The sequence below is a fragment of the Anabrus simplex genome, chromosome 4 (genome assembly GCF_040414725.1).
Source record: "Anabrus simplex isolate iqAnaSimp1 chromosome 4, ASM4041472v1, whole genome shotgun sequence".
Lineage (NCBI taxonomy): Eukaryota > Metazoa > Arthropoda > Insecta > Orthoptera > Tettigoniidae > Anabrus > Anabrus simplex.
This window is the reverse complement of record NC_090268.1, coordinates 291,582,445-291,599,945: the sequence shown is the minus strand read 5'-3', so window position 1 is coordinate 291,599,945 and position 17,501 is coordinate 291,582,445. Positions and strand designations below refer to the sequence as shown.

The window sequence follows — 17,501 nt, the reverse complement described above, 5'->3', positions numbered from 1 at the left end:
TCTAGGCTATAAGGATCTATTAAATTATACGTGTAAACATTCTACACTATTCTTTAAACCTCAAACCGGTAGATGAAATAGCTCTAACCAGTGGGTGTGCAGCACACATTTGCAGTACCAGATTTATGTCACTCTGACACATGTATTAGTCACAGAATATGTACCGGAACATATAATACACCAAAACATTCAGCATGAACTGGACTATTTGAGAAGTGGTTTTGATTTACGCTCAATGAAATATTTTTAAAATTTTCTGCCCTTTTAAATGCCCCCTCAAAAAATCAAAAATATTTTTTTACTTACACATCAATTATAAATGACCAATAAGTTTTCTGAACCTTTTTAAAATATACATTATGTAGAAAAATTAATTCTGATGATAGGCATGCAAATTTGACATAAATAGTGTTAATACTTTAGGAAATATTCAATAAAAAAATACGGTAGTTGATAGAGCTCTAACAGGTGGGTGTTCAAACCTACCACAGGTGGCACAACACTTATCCGTTGTGCTGCAGTAGTCCTTGAATTTGCAGATGCATTTAATGCTATTAGAATATCTTCAACATTTAAATCCATAAATGTAGCCATTGTGTGGGCATAACACACAGTAAACAACGAAAGCAAGTCACAACAAAATCAACACGCGTGTGATAGCTATACGAATTGCGATCTTCATTTGTTTCAAAGATATCACACATAAATGGACGTATTTAATACCAAAACGTACCGCATTCCAACGAGAAAACATGCTTGATGAATGTTGCCATCTAACGGAAATATTCACAACTCCTTCTAGCTGTATTTATTGGTAAAGTACACCTAACGATCTATGTCAGCGGCGGTTGAGATAGACGCACACCTGCCGATCTATTGTCAGCTACCAGTTTGAGGGTTAACAAACTTTATGCTCACCATTTATTGATATTTTTTACATTTAGAAATACTGCCTTCCAACAAAAATAGCCAATATATACATTCATAAGTTTGTTGAAGAATAGTATAGAATGCTTACATGTATAATTTATAGATTCTTATAGCCCAGAAGCCATCTGATCCCTGCACAAAATTTGAGGTTATTGTGCAAATTGGACACCCCTTACTTCTTTTGGCTGTAAAAGTGGAAGAAAAAAAAGGGGTCTAATACGCGAGTAAATACAGTACTTTTATGATGGCTTTCTGAGACGACGAGGTGCTGGAATTTTGTCCTGCAGGCGGTCTCTTATATGCCAGTCAATTTACCGACAAAAGGCTGATGTATTTGTGCACCTTCAAATACCACCAGACTGAGCCAGGACTGAATCTGCAAGTTAGGGTCAGAAGGCCAGCACCTCAACCACCTGAGCCGCTCAGTGGGAAGGAAGCAGCTGTGGCTGTAATTAAGGTACAGCCCCCGCATTTGTCTGGTGTGAAAATGGGAAACGACAAACAATCTTCAGGACTGCCAGCAGAGGGGTTCGAAATCACTATCTCCCAAATGCATGCATCCTCATAGTAGTGCACCCCCTAACGACACGCCAATGCACTTTGTTTAATGAACGTTTAATATAACCTTCAACTAGGGCAGTATAACAGTTGTTCACTCACCACATCTTCCAGAGGTTTAGCACCGAACACTTTAAAGCTGTTCTGGGGTTTACCAGGTGTTGCAACAACCACGACTGCCTGCTGACCGACCCTAGTTGCAAATTCATCGATGGTTTGCTGTAACAAACGTAAACAATAAGCAGAACTAGAAGAAAGGAAGAATATCTGATACTCAGTGTTACCTACTACTACAGTGGTAACACAAACAAGGCACAAACACAGTCAAAAGGGAAGGTAAGAGTACAATACACAATATAAGAAAACACTACACTCTCGGAAAAACAGTAGCTGGCATCACGCGGGTCTCCAACAAAACATGTACGTAAACATCAGTAGAGCCAACTAGTGAACAACGAACCGGGAAGATGAAAAGGCTGGGAACCTACCAAAGGCATGGACATGGCTTAGACAGCGGATTCCAAATAAATCACCGTGATCCTTAGATTTTAAAAATATTATTTACAAGATAATTTTACGAATACATTCCAAGTTATGAGCTATAAGTTCAGTGATATACATAGGTTATTTCGTAGCAGTGTAATTTCAAATTTCAAATCAACTATACATCTATTTACCAATGTAGTTGTACAATGCAATATACAGTGATGTGAAAAAGGTTATCCAAAACTTAGCGTACCTAAAGTGATACAGAACTACCAGAGGCAAACGCCAAGGGAAATAATATTAAACTACATTCTACATATTTTAGTGAAACAAGAAATGGGAATGCCTCGGAAACGAACAGGTAAGTCTAGCTGAAAAACTAAGGCGTCATAAGTAACTAATTTGGTGAATCTAGGCGAGGTTAGGGCAGACTCCTGTATGAAAAGCAAATCGGAACATTACGGAAATTTTAGCAGGAACGGAATTCAAGAGTGCTTACCCGAGCAGAGTGCCATCCCCGAAGCCGGGGGACGTCAACCAGATAGGCTGCTCGCAGACAGTTAAACCGAGACCGACAGAATTCAGGATACAGAATTGATTCGAACACTGCCTCGCTCACTATATATAGGAATTACTGGCCTTGGAGGCAACCAATCAGCGTGCACGTGTTCCCTATCGCCACCTAGACTCACCAATCACAACCTTACTTTTGATCGCGAACTTTGACTAACATTCTAGAATACGCATGATCGCGAAAGTCGTATTTTTCCAGAATAGACAGAACACACTTTCTAGAACACATACCAACAAAGTAACACACCCTGTACAAAAGTTATGTAACTTTCTGGATCTTTCCAGGAACTATAGACAGAATTCTACTATTTACAAATGCCTATGTTACAACATTATACAGTACAGGTTAGGTCAATAAAAATAAAACATCATATTGTATTTTACAAATAAAGACTTCAAAAAAAAAATACATTCCACTCACATTACATATTTCACTTGTAACACTCAGGATTTGAACATTGGTCACCAAAACACAGCAAAATTGTAAAAATAGCACTCTGTTATAAAACCAATATTGCATAAGCAGGAAATTTCACCCAAGCACAGACCTAAATACCAAACATAATTATATTACTAAACTGAGACCCTCCCCATCTCACATAAATCAGAACTTCTTGAGAACGCAATCCCATGCCGGTGGACAAAGTAAATGGACCAGCGGAGAATTCTTAAGTTTTTAAATTCTTACGCAAGAACATGAAGATGAGCAGATGGTGATGGTACGGGTCTAGATAACATCTGCACATGGAAGATTCAGGTCAGTTGCTTTTCTGTGTCCTACAAACTACTGGAAAAAATGTTCCTATGCTGCATATTACGTGTGTCTGGTTTGCTGGATATAAGGAGTATTATATCCAGCAAACCAGACTTCATTCCAGTAAATTTTCATTGCATCACAGTTGGATCCTATGGTATACCGCGTGGTCCTCCAGCCCCTTGGGATCACTTTTATGCATCCCTTCACACTTACTACAATTCTCAAAGACATCAGTCCCTCTCCCTAAACCAGGGAAATATAACGAGATGTGTGTTTATGGGCTAGAAGACACCAGGAATTGTGAGTGCCACTATTAGTTCATTGTGGGTACCTCGAATGAACCCGTAAAACGAGTAAAGATACACAGAACACATACTTCAAAACAGGAGGTGACGCACAGACCGGGAGACTGTATAGGCTGGGAAGTGGGCGCCGTAAGTCAAATGTCTCAGTAGCTCACATGACAAGAGGGCAGGAAGATATGTGATAGTGGACAGTGCTCGAGGTGGGGGTTCGAATTCCACATACGAATTCTTTTCAACAGCCAGTTGCCTGGGATGTGATATCTTCTAAGGACTGATTTGTTTATTTGAACCTGTAAAAGACCATATGTATCGCTGCATAGGGTATGGTGCTGGGTTGGATGAGGATATGGAGATGATGGTCCGTGGAGAGTATAGACTGGGAAGTAAGAGCTGAAGGTCAAGTGTCATAGTAGCTCGCATGGCTAGCGCGATAGGATGAGTGACAGTTGACAGAGCTCGAGGGTTAGAAAGTTCCAGTCCCATGCAAGTATTATTTTTAAGCTAGTTGCCTGGGCTGTGGCAAAGTTGTATACTAAACACACTTATTTTTCACACACTGATTTGTTATTTGGCCCTGAAAAGGGCCATTCATTTGGACCTGGGTTGATAGAGGCTAGGAAACATGTTGTAAGGACCGTCTGGACCGTTGCATCATCTCCGGCGAAATGGATCGGCATGCCTCGGTGATGAACTGTCTAATGTTGATGAAAGCGTAATGGACTAGTGTAACTTGGAAACAATTCTCTAATCCATCGGTAAGTAATGAAAACATTGAGCTCAATTATTATTATTATTATTATTATTATTATTATTATTATTATTCACATAGTTATGAACAGACTTTATCTGGTATAAATCGTGATCGTATTATTCGTGTGTTGAATGATCTGTACTGAGTAACATGTGAGGTTATGTCATGATACATCTGCTGTACGTATATTAATAACAGTTTACTTAACGTAAGAACATGTAATTAATAGTATATTTATTATTACCCGTGAATATTATGTATAAATCCAGTGTAATGTTGTGCAACACACGGTAATAGTCCAGAACAACGCATCTGGTAACTAGAGAGTTACAGAAAACTCCATTCTTTATTTCTATTATTTATTTAGCGTATGATGCTACAGTTGACAGTCGACTATGTAACAAGTTCTTAACAGGCAAAAAAAAAAAAAAAGACTTTCTACACACACACTCTCTCTCCACATTAAAAAAGTTAATGTGGGGGTCTTTCAGTCTTTTAGAGACAAATATCCAGCTCTTCCAGCCAAGAGTTTGGAGGCTGTAAGGGCCGAGTTGAAGCAAGGCCAGTTGTGCTTTGGACCTTTCGAAAGAATTCTTATATCGTCCTCATCTAAGTTGGTGGTGGAAAGATTAATTACTGGTGGGTGGAATTGTTGTAAAGTGTCATTAGCGAGTTTAGGCTTGCTTGTCATGCCATAAAACACAATCGTTTTTCCGCGGCCGGCCTACATATAAAAGAATTTAAGCACAACTTTACTGAAATAGATCAAGATCTTGAGGTATTAGAAATTCTAAACAAAGGTTATTTACTAGACGTCACTGAAAACCTCTACATTCATTTAGATCAATATTTCAATCCAAACCTAAACTTAAATGATATCGCAGAGAAACCAAAGATCCTATTCGACTTTCTCATTGAATTTTTCAAAAATATTAATATTCCGAAAAACAGATCTGTCTTTCACATTATGCATAATACTTTGTCACACCACACACTTTCACCGCATCACCCTTCATATTCCACCTCCTTCCACTCCTTCTCCCCTACCGCTCCTTCCCTCTTAATCCAACAATGGCCGTTCCCCAGACCTAAACTATCCACCGTGCTCTTCCTCTTCATCTCGCGCCTTAGCTTTACCGCCTTAGGTCCCGCAATAAACATCATAGAAACTGCCCCCACCCTACACGTAACGTTGCAACAATAGACCACAAATATTAGCACAGTCAACTTCCAAGCTCTCAGAGGAACGTCTTCCTTAATTCGAATTTTGTATTCTTGTCGAGCTGAATATGTTTACTACACCCTCAACAAATGTGATTCTTTAACTACCATGTTCATCTCACACTTGGATTTAGATATGTTATATGCATTTGTACAAGTTTGGATATGTTGAGCCCTGTCTCATACTTATGCTGCGCTTGACCTACATGGCATCCGACGAAGAAATGTCAACAAATTTTAATTCTTTAACTGAGAATTTCACCTTGTACTACAAAAAATTTGAATATGTTAACTCGTATTTGAACTACACTCGCACCAGCGCCATTCAATGAATGAGTGAACGCAGACCTTTATGTGCCAAATCTATCACGAACCTACAGTTTCGAGTGTGTTGCATTTGCATTTATCGAGTCCAAACTCACGCTTACGCAATTTTGTCTCACCCTTCACAGCTGGTTTTGAATTGACGCTTAGTGAATAAGTGATTTCAATCCCTAACTGCCAAATTTCATCTCAACCCAAAAATGTTTTAAAATGTTATGTGCATCTTTGAGACGATTGTGTTTATTGAATGATATAGATGTTGATTCCCATAGGGAACCTAAAATATTTGTCCTGAATGAGTAAATTTATAATACCAATATAATGGTCCGTTATTGGACATTACAAATTTTCCAGCTAACTCATTCTTGGTTGCCTGCGTTTAGCCCTCGTGTGCTAAGTTAGGCTCATCAGTTGGGACTTAGCACACCACCCAAGACGCAAGGCTAGTGCATACCGTGGAGGCCACTGCATAGGCTATTTGAAGCCACCAGCAGTGCCAATGCACTATGAGAGCTATGTCTCATTTCCAAAAATAGATGCCTGCCTGGCCATCAAATGATATAGCACACGAGGCCGAAACGCAGGCAACCAAGAATGAGTTAGCTGGAAAATTTGTAATGTCCAATAACGGACCATTATATTGGTATTATGTGTTTATTGAAATCGAACCTATGTTTTGTACTACACTCGCGGCAGGCAACATTCAATGGAAGAGCGTCTGAAATAATTTGAATCTCCAATGCCCATCATCTCGAACTTCCGTGTGGTTTTGTTACAGTTTATATGTTTTTTAAGTGATTATGTTTTCGAACCCTATCTCATGTTTATACAATATTGACTCACCCTTCATGACCATTTTGAAACTGACATTGTACTTCACGATTTCATGTCTCTCATTTAATCACACTGATTTATTTAACATCTTGTATAATATAAATGTCTGAATGCTTACGCCTATGCCTATTTCCCACATTTTGGCTGAAGATGACGCCAAACAGCGTCGAAACTAGTTCCAAGTGTAAATATATGTTGTAAATAAACTATAACATTTATTTGTATTGAAAAGGTGGACCCTTTTAAGTTTCCTATCTTATGTTCTCAGTTCAATACGGACAAAAAATGAAATTCTAGATTTAAATATGTCGTTATAGTCGTGCTGCTGTTATATAGGTGGTGTAATAAATGGCCATAACTGGGAAGTGCAACTTATATTCTGATCTGCCCTCGTACTATATCATTCTGGCGTAGATTAATGCTACTAGGGAGGCAATTAATTTTAAACATAACGATGTTTTTTAAGGAAACGGTTCATGCAGCTCATTTTCATTACAGGTGTGCTAGAAAAGAGTTGCGCCACATCAGGATGAGGACATGAATTTACGCATGTAAAATGTGGTAGTTTTGTGAACAGTTACCTACATATGGCAGATGCCGCCCATCCTCATTGGAGGGTCTGCCTTACAAAGGCTGCACTCGGCTAGAATTAGCCCCACAAAATTATTATTGTTATTATTATTATTATTATTATTATTATTATTATTATTTTTATGTGACTAATTGAATTTGTCACAGACTTATTTATGTTTCGAAATACATATGTTTGTAGTAGAACAGGACTTATTTCATCTAGGTGGAATTTCCTCAAAGTATTGGTTGTGTTGTCAGACAAACCATGTGATTCAATACATTGAGAACTGTGAGAATTAATCTAAAAAGAAAGAAAAACGAACGGGTATAAGACCTCAACAAATTCTAAGGTAAGTTAATTTTAAGGTGTCTGAAGTATTTACTTCTTCGCCCCATTCCTCTATCTCTCTCTCTTGTCCGGCTGACCTGTCTGTGGCCTTGTGTGGAACTGTTGCTTGCTGCTGGTTGTATGCTATGAGCAGCATGCTTTAGACCGGTGGTGAGGGGAGCGGTAGGATGAGGTATCGAACAGGGGAGAGCAGAAGGATGGAGTATATTGATAATATATTAGATGTTTTCTGAAAGGTTTTTATAATCTCTTTGAAAAGAATATTAAGGGTTTCAGAGATTTCATTTTGTTTGTTGTTAGCGTTCTTCCTTTGTTCAATGTTAATGAAGATGTTCTCATACATGTTTAAGAGAACGCCTTTATTAGCTATTTTTAAGAAAGATCTTGTTCAATCTATATATATTGATATGTTTTATGGGTGTTAACTGAAAGTGTGTTTATTACAAAACTAGCTGATCGTGATTTTTTATTACGTCTCGTGAACATACAATATAATAATCTACTGTCAACTGTTTCGTCATTATCTATATCAACTGTCAACATACAAAAGTAAAATTCTCTAATTTGTACATGGTCATAATCTTCAACATCCTCCCCACCCTGGTCGGTCGATTTCTAAGGAAACGACCAGCTGCACTGGTCTTGTGACCATTGAGCGATCCGGGAGCTGAAGAATGACTGTTCGGATTCTGTTATCTTGTCCTCGGTGCAGTTCACAAATTCGGCCTCGTTTCCACGCCAGTCTGGGCTTCAGATCCTCTTGTAAAAGTACTACATCACCTATCCGTAGTTCGGTTTCTTTTTTGATCTGCTTCACTTCGTGGTAACTTCTTAACTGAAGGAGGTATTCCCTTTTCCATCTTTGCTCAAAGTGTAAGATTAGCTTTTGTCTCTGTCTGTACACCTTAGTCAAATCTTGATAGATGGAAGTATCTGGTGTACTTGGAAGAGATATCAGCCTTTCTCCTATGAGGAAGTGTGAAGGTGTCAGGATATCAGACTTACTGTCATCTACGGTAATAGGGCGCTAGTTTAGAGTGGCCTCGATCCCCACCAAAATAGTATTTAGCCCTTCCTCGTCTACTTGAGCTCGCCCGAGTATCTTCTTGAGGCACATCTTAGTGGACCATACCATCCTTTCCCAGAAGCCTCCCCACCATGCGGCTCTTGGTACTATAAATTTCCATGTAACATGGTGGTGTGACAAGTGAGTTTGTACTCTTGAATTTTCTAATAATTCCTGGAGTTCGGATATTTCTTTGTTGGCGGCGTGAAACGTTCGAGCATTGTCTGAATACATGGTGTTCGGAAGTCCACGTCTTCCTACGAAGCGCTGAAAGGCAAGTAGGAATTTATCAGTTGACAAGTTAGTTGTAAGCTCGAGATGAATGGCTCTTGTCGTTGCGCAGGTAAACAACACGATGTAGCATCTCTTATCTGCAGCTCCAGCCTTCACGAACAACGGGCCTGCAAAATCTACACCACAAACGGTGAATGGCCGTTGAAACTTAACACGGTCCATTGGCAAAGGGAAGGCATGAGTAAATGATCTTCTTGATTACTTGCCTAGCTTTCAAAATCCAGAATTCACGACGCAATTCTGATAACACAACACGAACTCCCATGTGATGAAGTCTTACGTGCGTTTCTTTTATCAATAATTTAGTGAAATGATGAGAGCCATCAAGAAGTAGGGGGTTTCGCTCATTCTCGGAAAGATCTGCAAACTGGAGCCTACCACCAAGTTGAATCAGGTTGTCTTCTAGAAGTGGATGGAATCGTGCAATCTTGGATGTAGCCGGTACCAGTTCCTTTCGTGTCAGGGCAGTAAACTCTGTACAGAAACATTCCTCCTGAACTTGGCGTATCCAGTAGAGCCTTGCAGCTTCTAATTCTGTGGTTGTCAAATGGCGTGGATACTCCACTCTTCTCCGTGTCACCTCCACGAAACGTAAAATCCAACAGGTGATATGTATTACCTTCCAATACGGACTATATCGTAAAATATCTATCAGTGATTCATTGGCACTGATTACAAGGACTTGAGGGTTTGCCTCTTTGGAATCGGGTAGTGATACCTTCTGACGTGAAATTTCCTGTGGCCAAGAAGTGGGAGCCTCAGCAAGCCATTGTGGTCCATTCCACCATAATGAAGAGGAATTTAGATCTGTCGCTAACATTCCACGCGTCAGAAGGTCTGCGGGGTTGTCTTCACTGGGACAATATTGACACTGAATCGGCGACAGTCTTGAATTTCTGTCACGCGGTTGCATACGAATGTCTTCCAGCGATTTGGGTCACTCCGTATCCAACCGAGGGCCACCATAGAGTCCGACCATAGTGTAGCTCGCGTGCTGTCAAATCCTGTTGACTGGCAAAAATATTTCAAGAGGCGGGAACCTATCAAAGTAGCCAGAAGTTCTAGTCGTGGGAGTGTAATCCTTTTAACTGGAGACAATCTGCTTTTACTGCAGGCCAAGTGTATTGATATATTATGGTCTGTTACCGTTCTAGTGTACAATGCGGCTCCATATGCTCTCTCAGAAGCGTCACAAAACACATGGACATGCGTAGCGTTTGGCATCTGTTTACACATTCCAATCCACCTCGGGACGTTTATAAGTGACAGCTGTTTGATGCTCAAGATCCTAAGTTGCCATTTTAAGGCTGTATCCTGTGGAAGAATCTCATCCCACTCTATGCCTCGACACCAAGTATCTTGGAAAATTAACTTTCCAACAATTGAGACGGGTGAGAATAACCCCAGTGGATCGTAAAATCTTGCTGTTCCTTGTAAGAGCTGACATTTCGTGGTAGGAATGTGAGCTAGCTTTTCAGTAATTTCTCGATGATCGAAAAGGATACAGTCCAATTCTGTGTTCCACCTGATACCTAATACTTCAGTTACTTGTTTGATATCTCGTCTCTCAGACTGCCATACGCTCTTAAGTGTTTCTGAGTTCGTTGCCCATTTATCCATTGGTAGTCGTATGTGCCTGAGCATGGAGCTTACTTCGTAATATAAGCTTATGACCCCATTGTCGTCGTCAGCACCAGCAACGAAGTCATCCATAAATGTGCTCTGATCTCTTTTTTTTTTTTTTTTTTGCTAGGGGCTTTACGTCGCACCGACACAGATAGGTCTTATGGCGACGATGGGATAGGAAAGGCCTAGGAGTTGGAAGGAAGCGGCCGTGGCCTTAATTAAGGTACAGCCCCAGCATTTGCCTGGTGTGAAAATGGGAAACCACGGAAAACCATCTTCAGGGCTGCCGATAGTGGGATTCGAACCTACTATCTCCCGGATGCAAGCTCACAGGTGCTCTGATCTAAGAGTTCTGCTGCTGTGGGGTATGTGTTACTGCACCTTGAAGCCAGTTCACGTAGAGTCGCAGATAGAAGGAAAGGACTGCACGTAAGACCAAACGGTAGCCGCGTGAACCTGTACGTGACAATTTCATCTGCTGTTTGCCAGTTACCATCTTCCCCCTTCTGGACGTGATACCAGAAAAATCTGGTTAAGTCTCTGTCTTTTTCATCTAGGTACAGTTGCAAAAAGGCTTGAGTTCCATCCCCGACTATTGCTTTTCGATATGTACAAAAGCGGATTAGCGTTGACAGAATTTCAGGAAGGAGGTTTGGTCCTGCTTCCAGAGCGTCACTAAGAGATGGCGAGTCTCTCTCGTGTGACGAAGCGTCGAAAACAATCCTCCATTTGATAGCTCCATTCCTCTCTTTCTTGACAGCGTGGTGTGGTAGGTAGAAAACATCGCTTAGATTATCTTCTGCAGCAGTCATTTCAACATGACCCTTCTCAATATAGTCAGTCATTTGTGAACAGTACATTTCTCGAAACTCAGCATTGCCATGAAGTTTCCTTTCAAGTGATCTAAAGCGATTCTTGGCGTTGACGCGGTTTGATGGCAAGATAACTTCCTGTTTTCTGGGTAGAGACACTACTCTCCGCCCCTCTTTCATACGAAATGAATCGTGAAACTGTTGAAGAATGGTAGCGTCCTTCCTACAAAGTGTTCTACCTTGCTGCTGTCTTATTCCCATGGTCTCTAAATCCCAGAATTGTCGCATGCTGTCGTCTTTAGGTTCAAATTCTTGACTTGTGTGAACATGATTTATAGCGACATGATGGACTGTGATTCCTGACTTGTTTCCGCTAAGAACCCAACCCAAGTTAGACGGGAGAAGTACTATGGACTCAGAAAGGCGTATTGGTTGGCCATCTCGGATCACCTTCCAGTAGTGATCACCACCTATGAGAAGTTCAATAGGGAGGTCGCTTTTATTGTCCTTGGGGTCTGCTAATTGCAACGTTCGGGCGCATGATAAAGAATAGACATCGTGTGGAACAGCAGGATGCGGGGAATATTTGTTTTCGCTCTCGAAAGCTGTTATCATTATATTAGTTTTCGACCACACGCCACTGATGTTAAACTGGACAACCGTACGTGTTGTAACCGTGTGTCGATCACACTCAAATGCCGTAACAGACAGTTTCCTTTTTTCGACAACAGTAAGCTTGAGCTGATCCACGAGGCTTGTTTCGATAAAACTGGACTGACTTCCAGCATCTAAAATACACCGTGTAAGTTTGGTCAGTCCAGTCGGGCCAGTTATCTAAACCCGAGCAGTTTGAAGATACGTGAAGTTGGAGGGCGTGTTTACATCTATCTTGCCCACCGCTACAGCTTCTCTCTCATCTCCTCCACAAATTAACATGTGGTGTGTCTTCTTGCATATGGAACATGATACCTTATTCTTCTTCGCACAGTCTTTATAGTGATGGCCTCGTCTAAGACAAAGGAAGCATCTGTTCGCCTTCTTCAGTTTTTCAGTTCTCTCCTGGTTGTTCGTTATTGTTTGACAATCTTGACCCCAGTAACCTTGATTCTCACAAAAAACGCAATACGGTTCTGTGACTAGTTTGATATACTTTCTCTTCGGCTTGTTAGGTCTGGTGTTAACATGGAGAGCCGCTGCCGTCGGAGTATAAGTAGTCGAAAATGGCCGGTCGCAACGTATCTTCTGCGTAGTCAAGGCACACTCCACCTCTTCGTTCAAAAACTGCATTAGACGCGAGATACTGCTTTCTGGTATTTCCAACCTCTTGGCGTTAAGTAGCCATCGGCGACAAAGATCGTCAGGAAATGCGCAAAGAATTTTAGGGGCTAGCAGTTTTCCACAGACGTCTACATCTTCACCTAGTGCTGTCAACGCTTGAATCCGTCGGTGGCACTCAATATACGTGGCATTGAGAATCTCAGGACTGTCGGAATGTGCAGGTTGCAGATGCTCCAAAAAATCCAGGTGGGATTGAATAATTCTGTTTTTATCCCCATAACGGGACTCCAGAATCTTCACCTGTTCGTAAGTATCGGCCGTTACTGATATTCCATCCACCAGATGTTTGGGTTCACCGTCGAGATATCCTCGAAGGAATACATGTTTGTTTATCACCGATACCGCCGAGTTCTTGTCCACCGAAGCCTGAAATTGCTCCCAGAACCGTGGCCATGATTCTATGTCTCCAAAAAGGTCTCTATTCTAATAGTAGGAAGCTTAACTTCGGAAGTAGCTATGGGTGATATAGTAGTAGCTGAGCAAGCATGTGCGTCTTGTGAATTCTTTGCCTTTATAAGTTTATTAGCCTTCCGCATTGCACGTTTAGCACTGTCTATGTAATTTTCAGACTTGTATATCCTCGTCATAGTCTTCGTTCTTGATCAGATCATGTATAGCATCATCTAGAACGATTAAGCTCTCAAAAGTGTCTTTAAGGCGTTCCAAGCAGTGTTCTACATCGTCCAGCGCCGCAGTATCGCTGAAATCATATATCTTTTTAGTAAAACGTGTAACGTTGGAACGCTGAATAGTGCGCTTCCTTTTTAGCTTGTCAAGCGAGGACTGAGACATTATTTCTTGTTAGTCGGTTAGTGTAATAATGTTCCGTGAATTTTCTCGTGACGTGTCTCACAATATGTTTTCTTTTGTAGTTACAGAAATGCTCAGGAGATAGCGCTAGTTGTCACCCTGTCGTTGTTAGTGTCTCCTAGAGATTATGACCTCTTTGCAGGTTATATGACAACAACATGGCGGCTAAAATATATTGCAATCAAATATAGTATTTTGAGATGACTGAAAATCAAGGAGCACTCAACCGTGTCTAAAAGCAAGTTTTTAGTGCTTTAACAACATTCAAAATAGTATTAATGCCGTGTAAGTACTTATCTGTTCCCTTGTCGTGGTGAAACGTAGGTTGATGAAGGGGCCGATAGTCACAAGTTTTTCAATTGTATGTTATTTTCTCCTGTATTCCGTGTTCCCGGGTTTCGGCACCATGATATGTTTTACGGGTGTTAATTGAAAGCGTGTTTATTACAAAACTAGCTGATTGTGATTTTTTATTACGTCTCGTGAACATACAATATAATAATCTACTGTCAACTGTTTCGTCATTATCTATATCAACTGTCAACATACAAAAGTAAATTTCTCTAATTTGTACATGGTCATAATCTTGTTCAATCTATCTATATATATAAAATAAGAGTTTTGTCTGTACAGTGCTCAGAATCTGAAAATAATGGTATTTCTGTATCGGTCGTGCCCATAGTAACAAGAAAATGCACTTTTTACTTTTCCGTAATTTCTGTCTGTCTGTCTGTATGTATGTATGTACACGCATCACGAGAAAACGGTTGAAGAGAATTTAATGAAAATCGGTATGTGAAGTCGGGGGATGAGCCTCTACAATCTAGGCTATAAATCATTTTACTCACGCTGAGTGAAATGGTAGTTTAGGGGAAGGCCTAAAATTGAATTCTCAACTATTTATGTCATTAGTGGTCTAACGAAAATCGGTATGTGAAGTCGAGGGATGAGCCTCTACAATCTAGGCTATAAATCATTTTACTCACGCTGAGTGAAATGGTAGTTTAGGGGAAGGCCTAAAATTGAATTCTCAACTATTTATGTTATTAGTGGTCGTATTTTAAAGAAAATGGGTATGCAAAGTTGGGGAATAAGTTGCTACAATCCAGGCTATCAATAATTGTATTCACGCTGAGAAAAATGGCAGTTTAGGGGAAGGCCTAAATATTTTTCTCAAATATTGTTGTTATTAGTAGTCCTATCTTGATGAAAATCGGTATGCAAAGTCAGGAAATAAGTCGCTATAGTCTAGGCTGTTAATTATTTTATTCACGCTGAGTGAAATGGTAGTTTAGGGGAAGGCCTAAAATGTAATTCTCAAATATTTCTTATAGAGGTGTAATCGATGAATGCTACATAACTAAGGTTATATAGTATTAAATTTCCTATTATTCATGTCTTATACATTGTTACCGTACTGGCTATGATCACAAAGATATTCATGAATTTGGATTTTTGTTACTAAGTCCATATCAGTGCCGAGTTACGAGAAAATGGGTAAACAGTATTTAATGAAAATTGGTATGTAAAGTCGGAGAATAAGAAACTACAGTTTATGGCATAAAATGTTTTACAACTCACACAGTCGAAAGAAAGCTAAATGTGAAGGCCTACAATATAGAAAGCTCATAACATTGATCAACAATAACATTACATTGACCATTGTTTGTCGTGATGTGCTTTGTGTCTTCTGTTGCCCCTCATCTCCGGTAGATAGGATTGCTGCGTACAGAGTATTTTTTATTTGATTTACGTCGCACCGACATAGATAGGTTTTATGGCGACGATGGGATAGGAAAGGCCTTAATTAAGATACAGGCCCAGCATTTGACTGGTGTGAAAGTGGGAAACAACGGAATACCATCTTCAGCGCTGCCGACAATGGGGTTCGAATCCACTATCTCTCGGATGCAAGCTCACAGCTGCGCACCGCTAACCACACGGTCAACTCGCCCAGTCGTACAGAGTGTAACAGCCTACCTGAATATTGATGGGAAGTAGCTGGGGAGTTAGGTAACTTTCTTCTTTAGCATTCCATTCCCCTGGTTTATAAATTTTCTGATACTACTGGTACATAACAGACTGGATCATCATAGCATTCAGTCTATTCAATCCCTAGTCTGAGGCACTGATTGGAATGAACAGTATGCATATTTAGCGGAATAATGGCAGATAAGTGTTCATGGCAATCTGTGGCCTGGTCATCCCAGCTATGGAAGTTTGGACTAATAGATTGGCACCGCAATCTAACCGCAGCATTGTTCGTTAAAAGTGATAAATAGTGCGGCTTTCCATTTGATCGAGTATTTTATATGATAGCATTGCTTTTAATTGCTACATTCATACTTACGTTTTTGTAATGACCTATGGAATTTCAGTTAGGAAAACCACAAAGTCAGTCTTTCTGAGAATCCCGTAGCGAAGCACAGGTACATCAGCTAGTATTAGATAAAGAGTGATTATAATCAGACATGTGACTAGTCATAGCCAAAAATCTACCCTATTTCTTGGCATTAACAAGTTATAAGAACAAGTAGAGAAACTATGTCGTGGCACAAGTTAATTTATAGACTCCTGAATTTGTAAATCTGGACCTAGCATTAATTTCATGATGGTTAAAAAACAAAGAGGAATTGTTTTTGAGTTTTAAACGCTATGTTGAAATTCTGTTTTTGAAAGAGATTTGTAATTTGATAAATATTTTCATTGTATGTAAATGTGACATAGTTTTTTTTTTTTTTTTTTTCGTTTTTGAATCTCTAACAAGGGTAGTCGCAGGTTTATTTTTGATTTAGTTGACAATTTTACCAATGAAGGTATTGTTAAAACCATTCTTGACAGCCAAACAGTATATTAAATTCATCTTCTCAACTACTAGCCGATAAAGGGACACCATAAGCTCTATGGACTAAACTACAGAAAGTTGCTCTTTTTATATGGGCTTCATGGTGGAAAGAATGATGTCCTAATGTATTAGCTGTCTGTGTGGGCTTCCTGTAGATGCTGTAGACGAGCTTTTCATTAGTCCTAGTGACCATTAAACCGGAAAAATTTTGTGATCTATTGACTTCCGATTCTAACGTGAACTTTATAGAAAGAGTCCATTTGATTCAACAGATTAAGAACTATTTTGCCATTAGAGACTTTCCGGTCAATTATTGTAAAGATCGTCACATACCAAGTCCAGAAGACGATTCCCTCTTTCTTATTAAAGATTTTTTTGTTTTTTGTTTTCCTAGGTGATGAGCCTTACTTAGGGCAGCCATATTTTCCTTTCAGGGATCAACCTTACATAATTCCAAATATATAGGCATTCATTTAGTTGGTAGTGCTCGTGAAAGAGTTGTGATTATTCTATAACCTTATATATTGTACCAGGAACCGTCAGCGGTCTGGAACATAATTTATTTCAGCGTGAGGTACTGCGAAGTAAACAGTCACAGCTGGAACTTTCGATGAGAGAGCAAGTAACTACGTCACGAGCTTCACGCAAGGAAGTGATATTGCTGTGACGCGCCGATCACGTGTACAGCGTGTGATTGCATGGAAAGGAATGGAACTTATTTTTACGATATCTTGATCCGGGATAAGCTATCAAATAATGGAATACGTCACTTTGTAACCCATCATTTGAAAGCAAACATAACCAAATTTCAGGTGAATCGTCCCACGGATCTATGAGTATTTCCACCTCAAAGGAGATCAATCCTGCCTCGGCAGAATGGTATAAAAGGACAGGGATTCGTCCAGCAAAAGTCAGTTCATAACTCACAGCTGAAAGAACAACAAGATGTTGTATGCGAGTGATTACGCCGAGGTTCGAACATACCGCCACGAGTGAGGTTCGCCGGTAAGAACTCTGCCGTAATTGTCGTCAAAAGACTTGTATTCAAA

At 40.0% G+C, this 17,501-nt stretch overlaps 1 protein-coding gene across 10 annotated transcripts in view; it reads right to left on the bottom strand.

Annotated features, from left to right (window-relative positions):
- The window catches only part of ewg (DNA-binding protein Ewg), a 281,799-nt gene that overhangs the window by 174,995 nt on the left and 89,303 nt on the right, over positions 1-17,501 (bottom strand). For all 10 annotated transcript variants that reach the window (XM_067145587.2, XM_067145586.2, XM_067145589.2 and 7 more), the window contains one exon: positions 1,591-1,707. In XM_067145587.2, the coding sequence (XP_067001688.1) occupies positions 1,591-1,707 (117 nt within the window). The remainder of the gene's footprint in view (positions 1-1,590; positions 1,708-17,501) is intronic.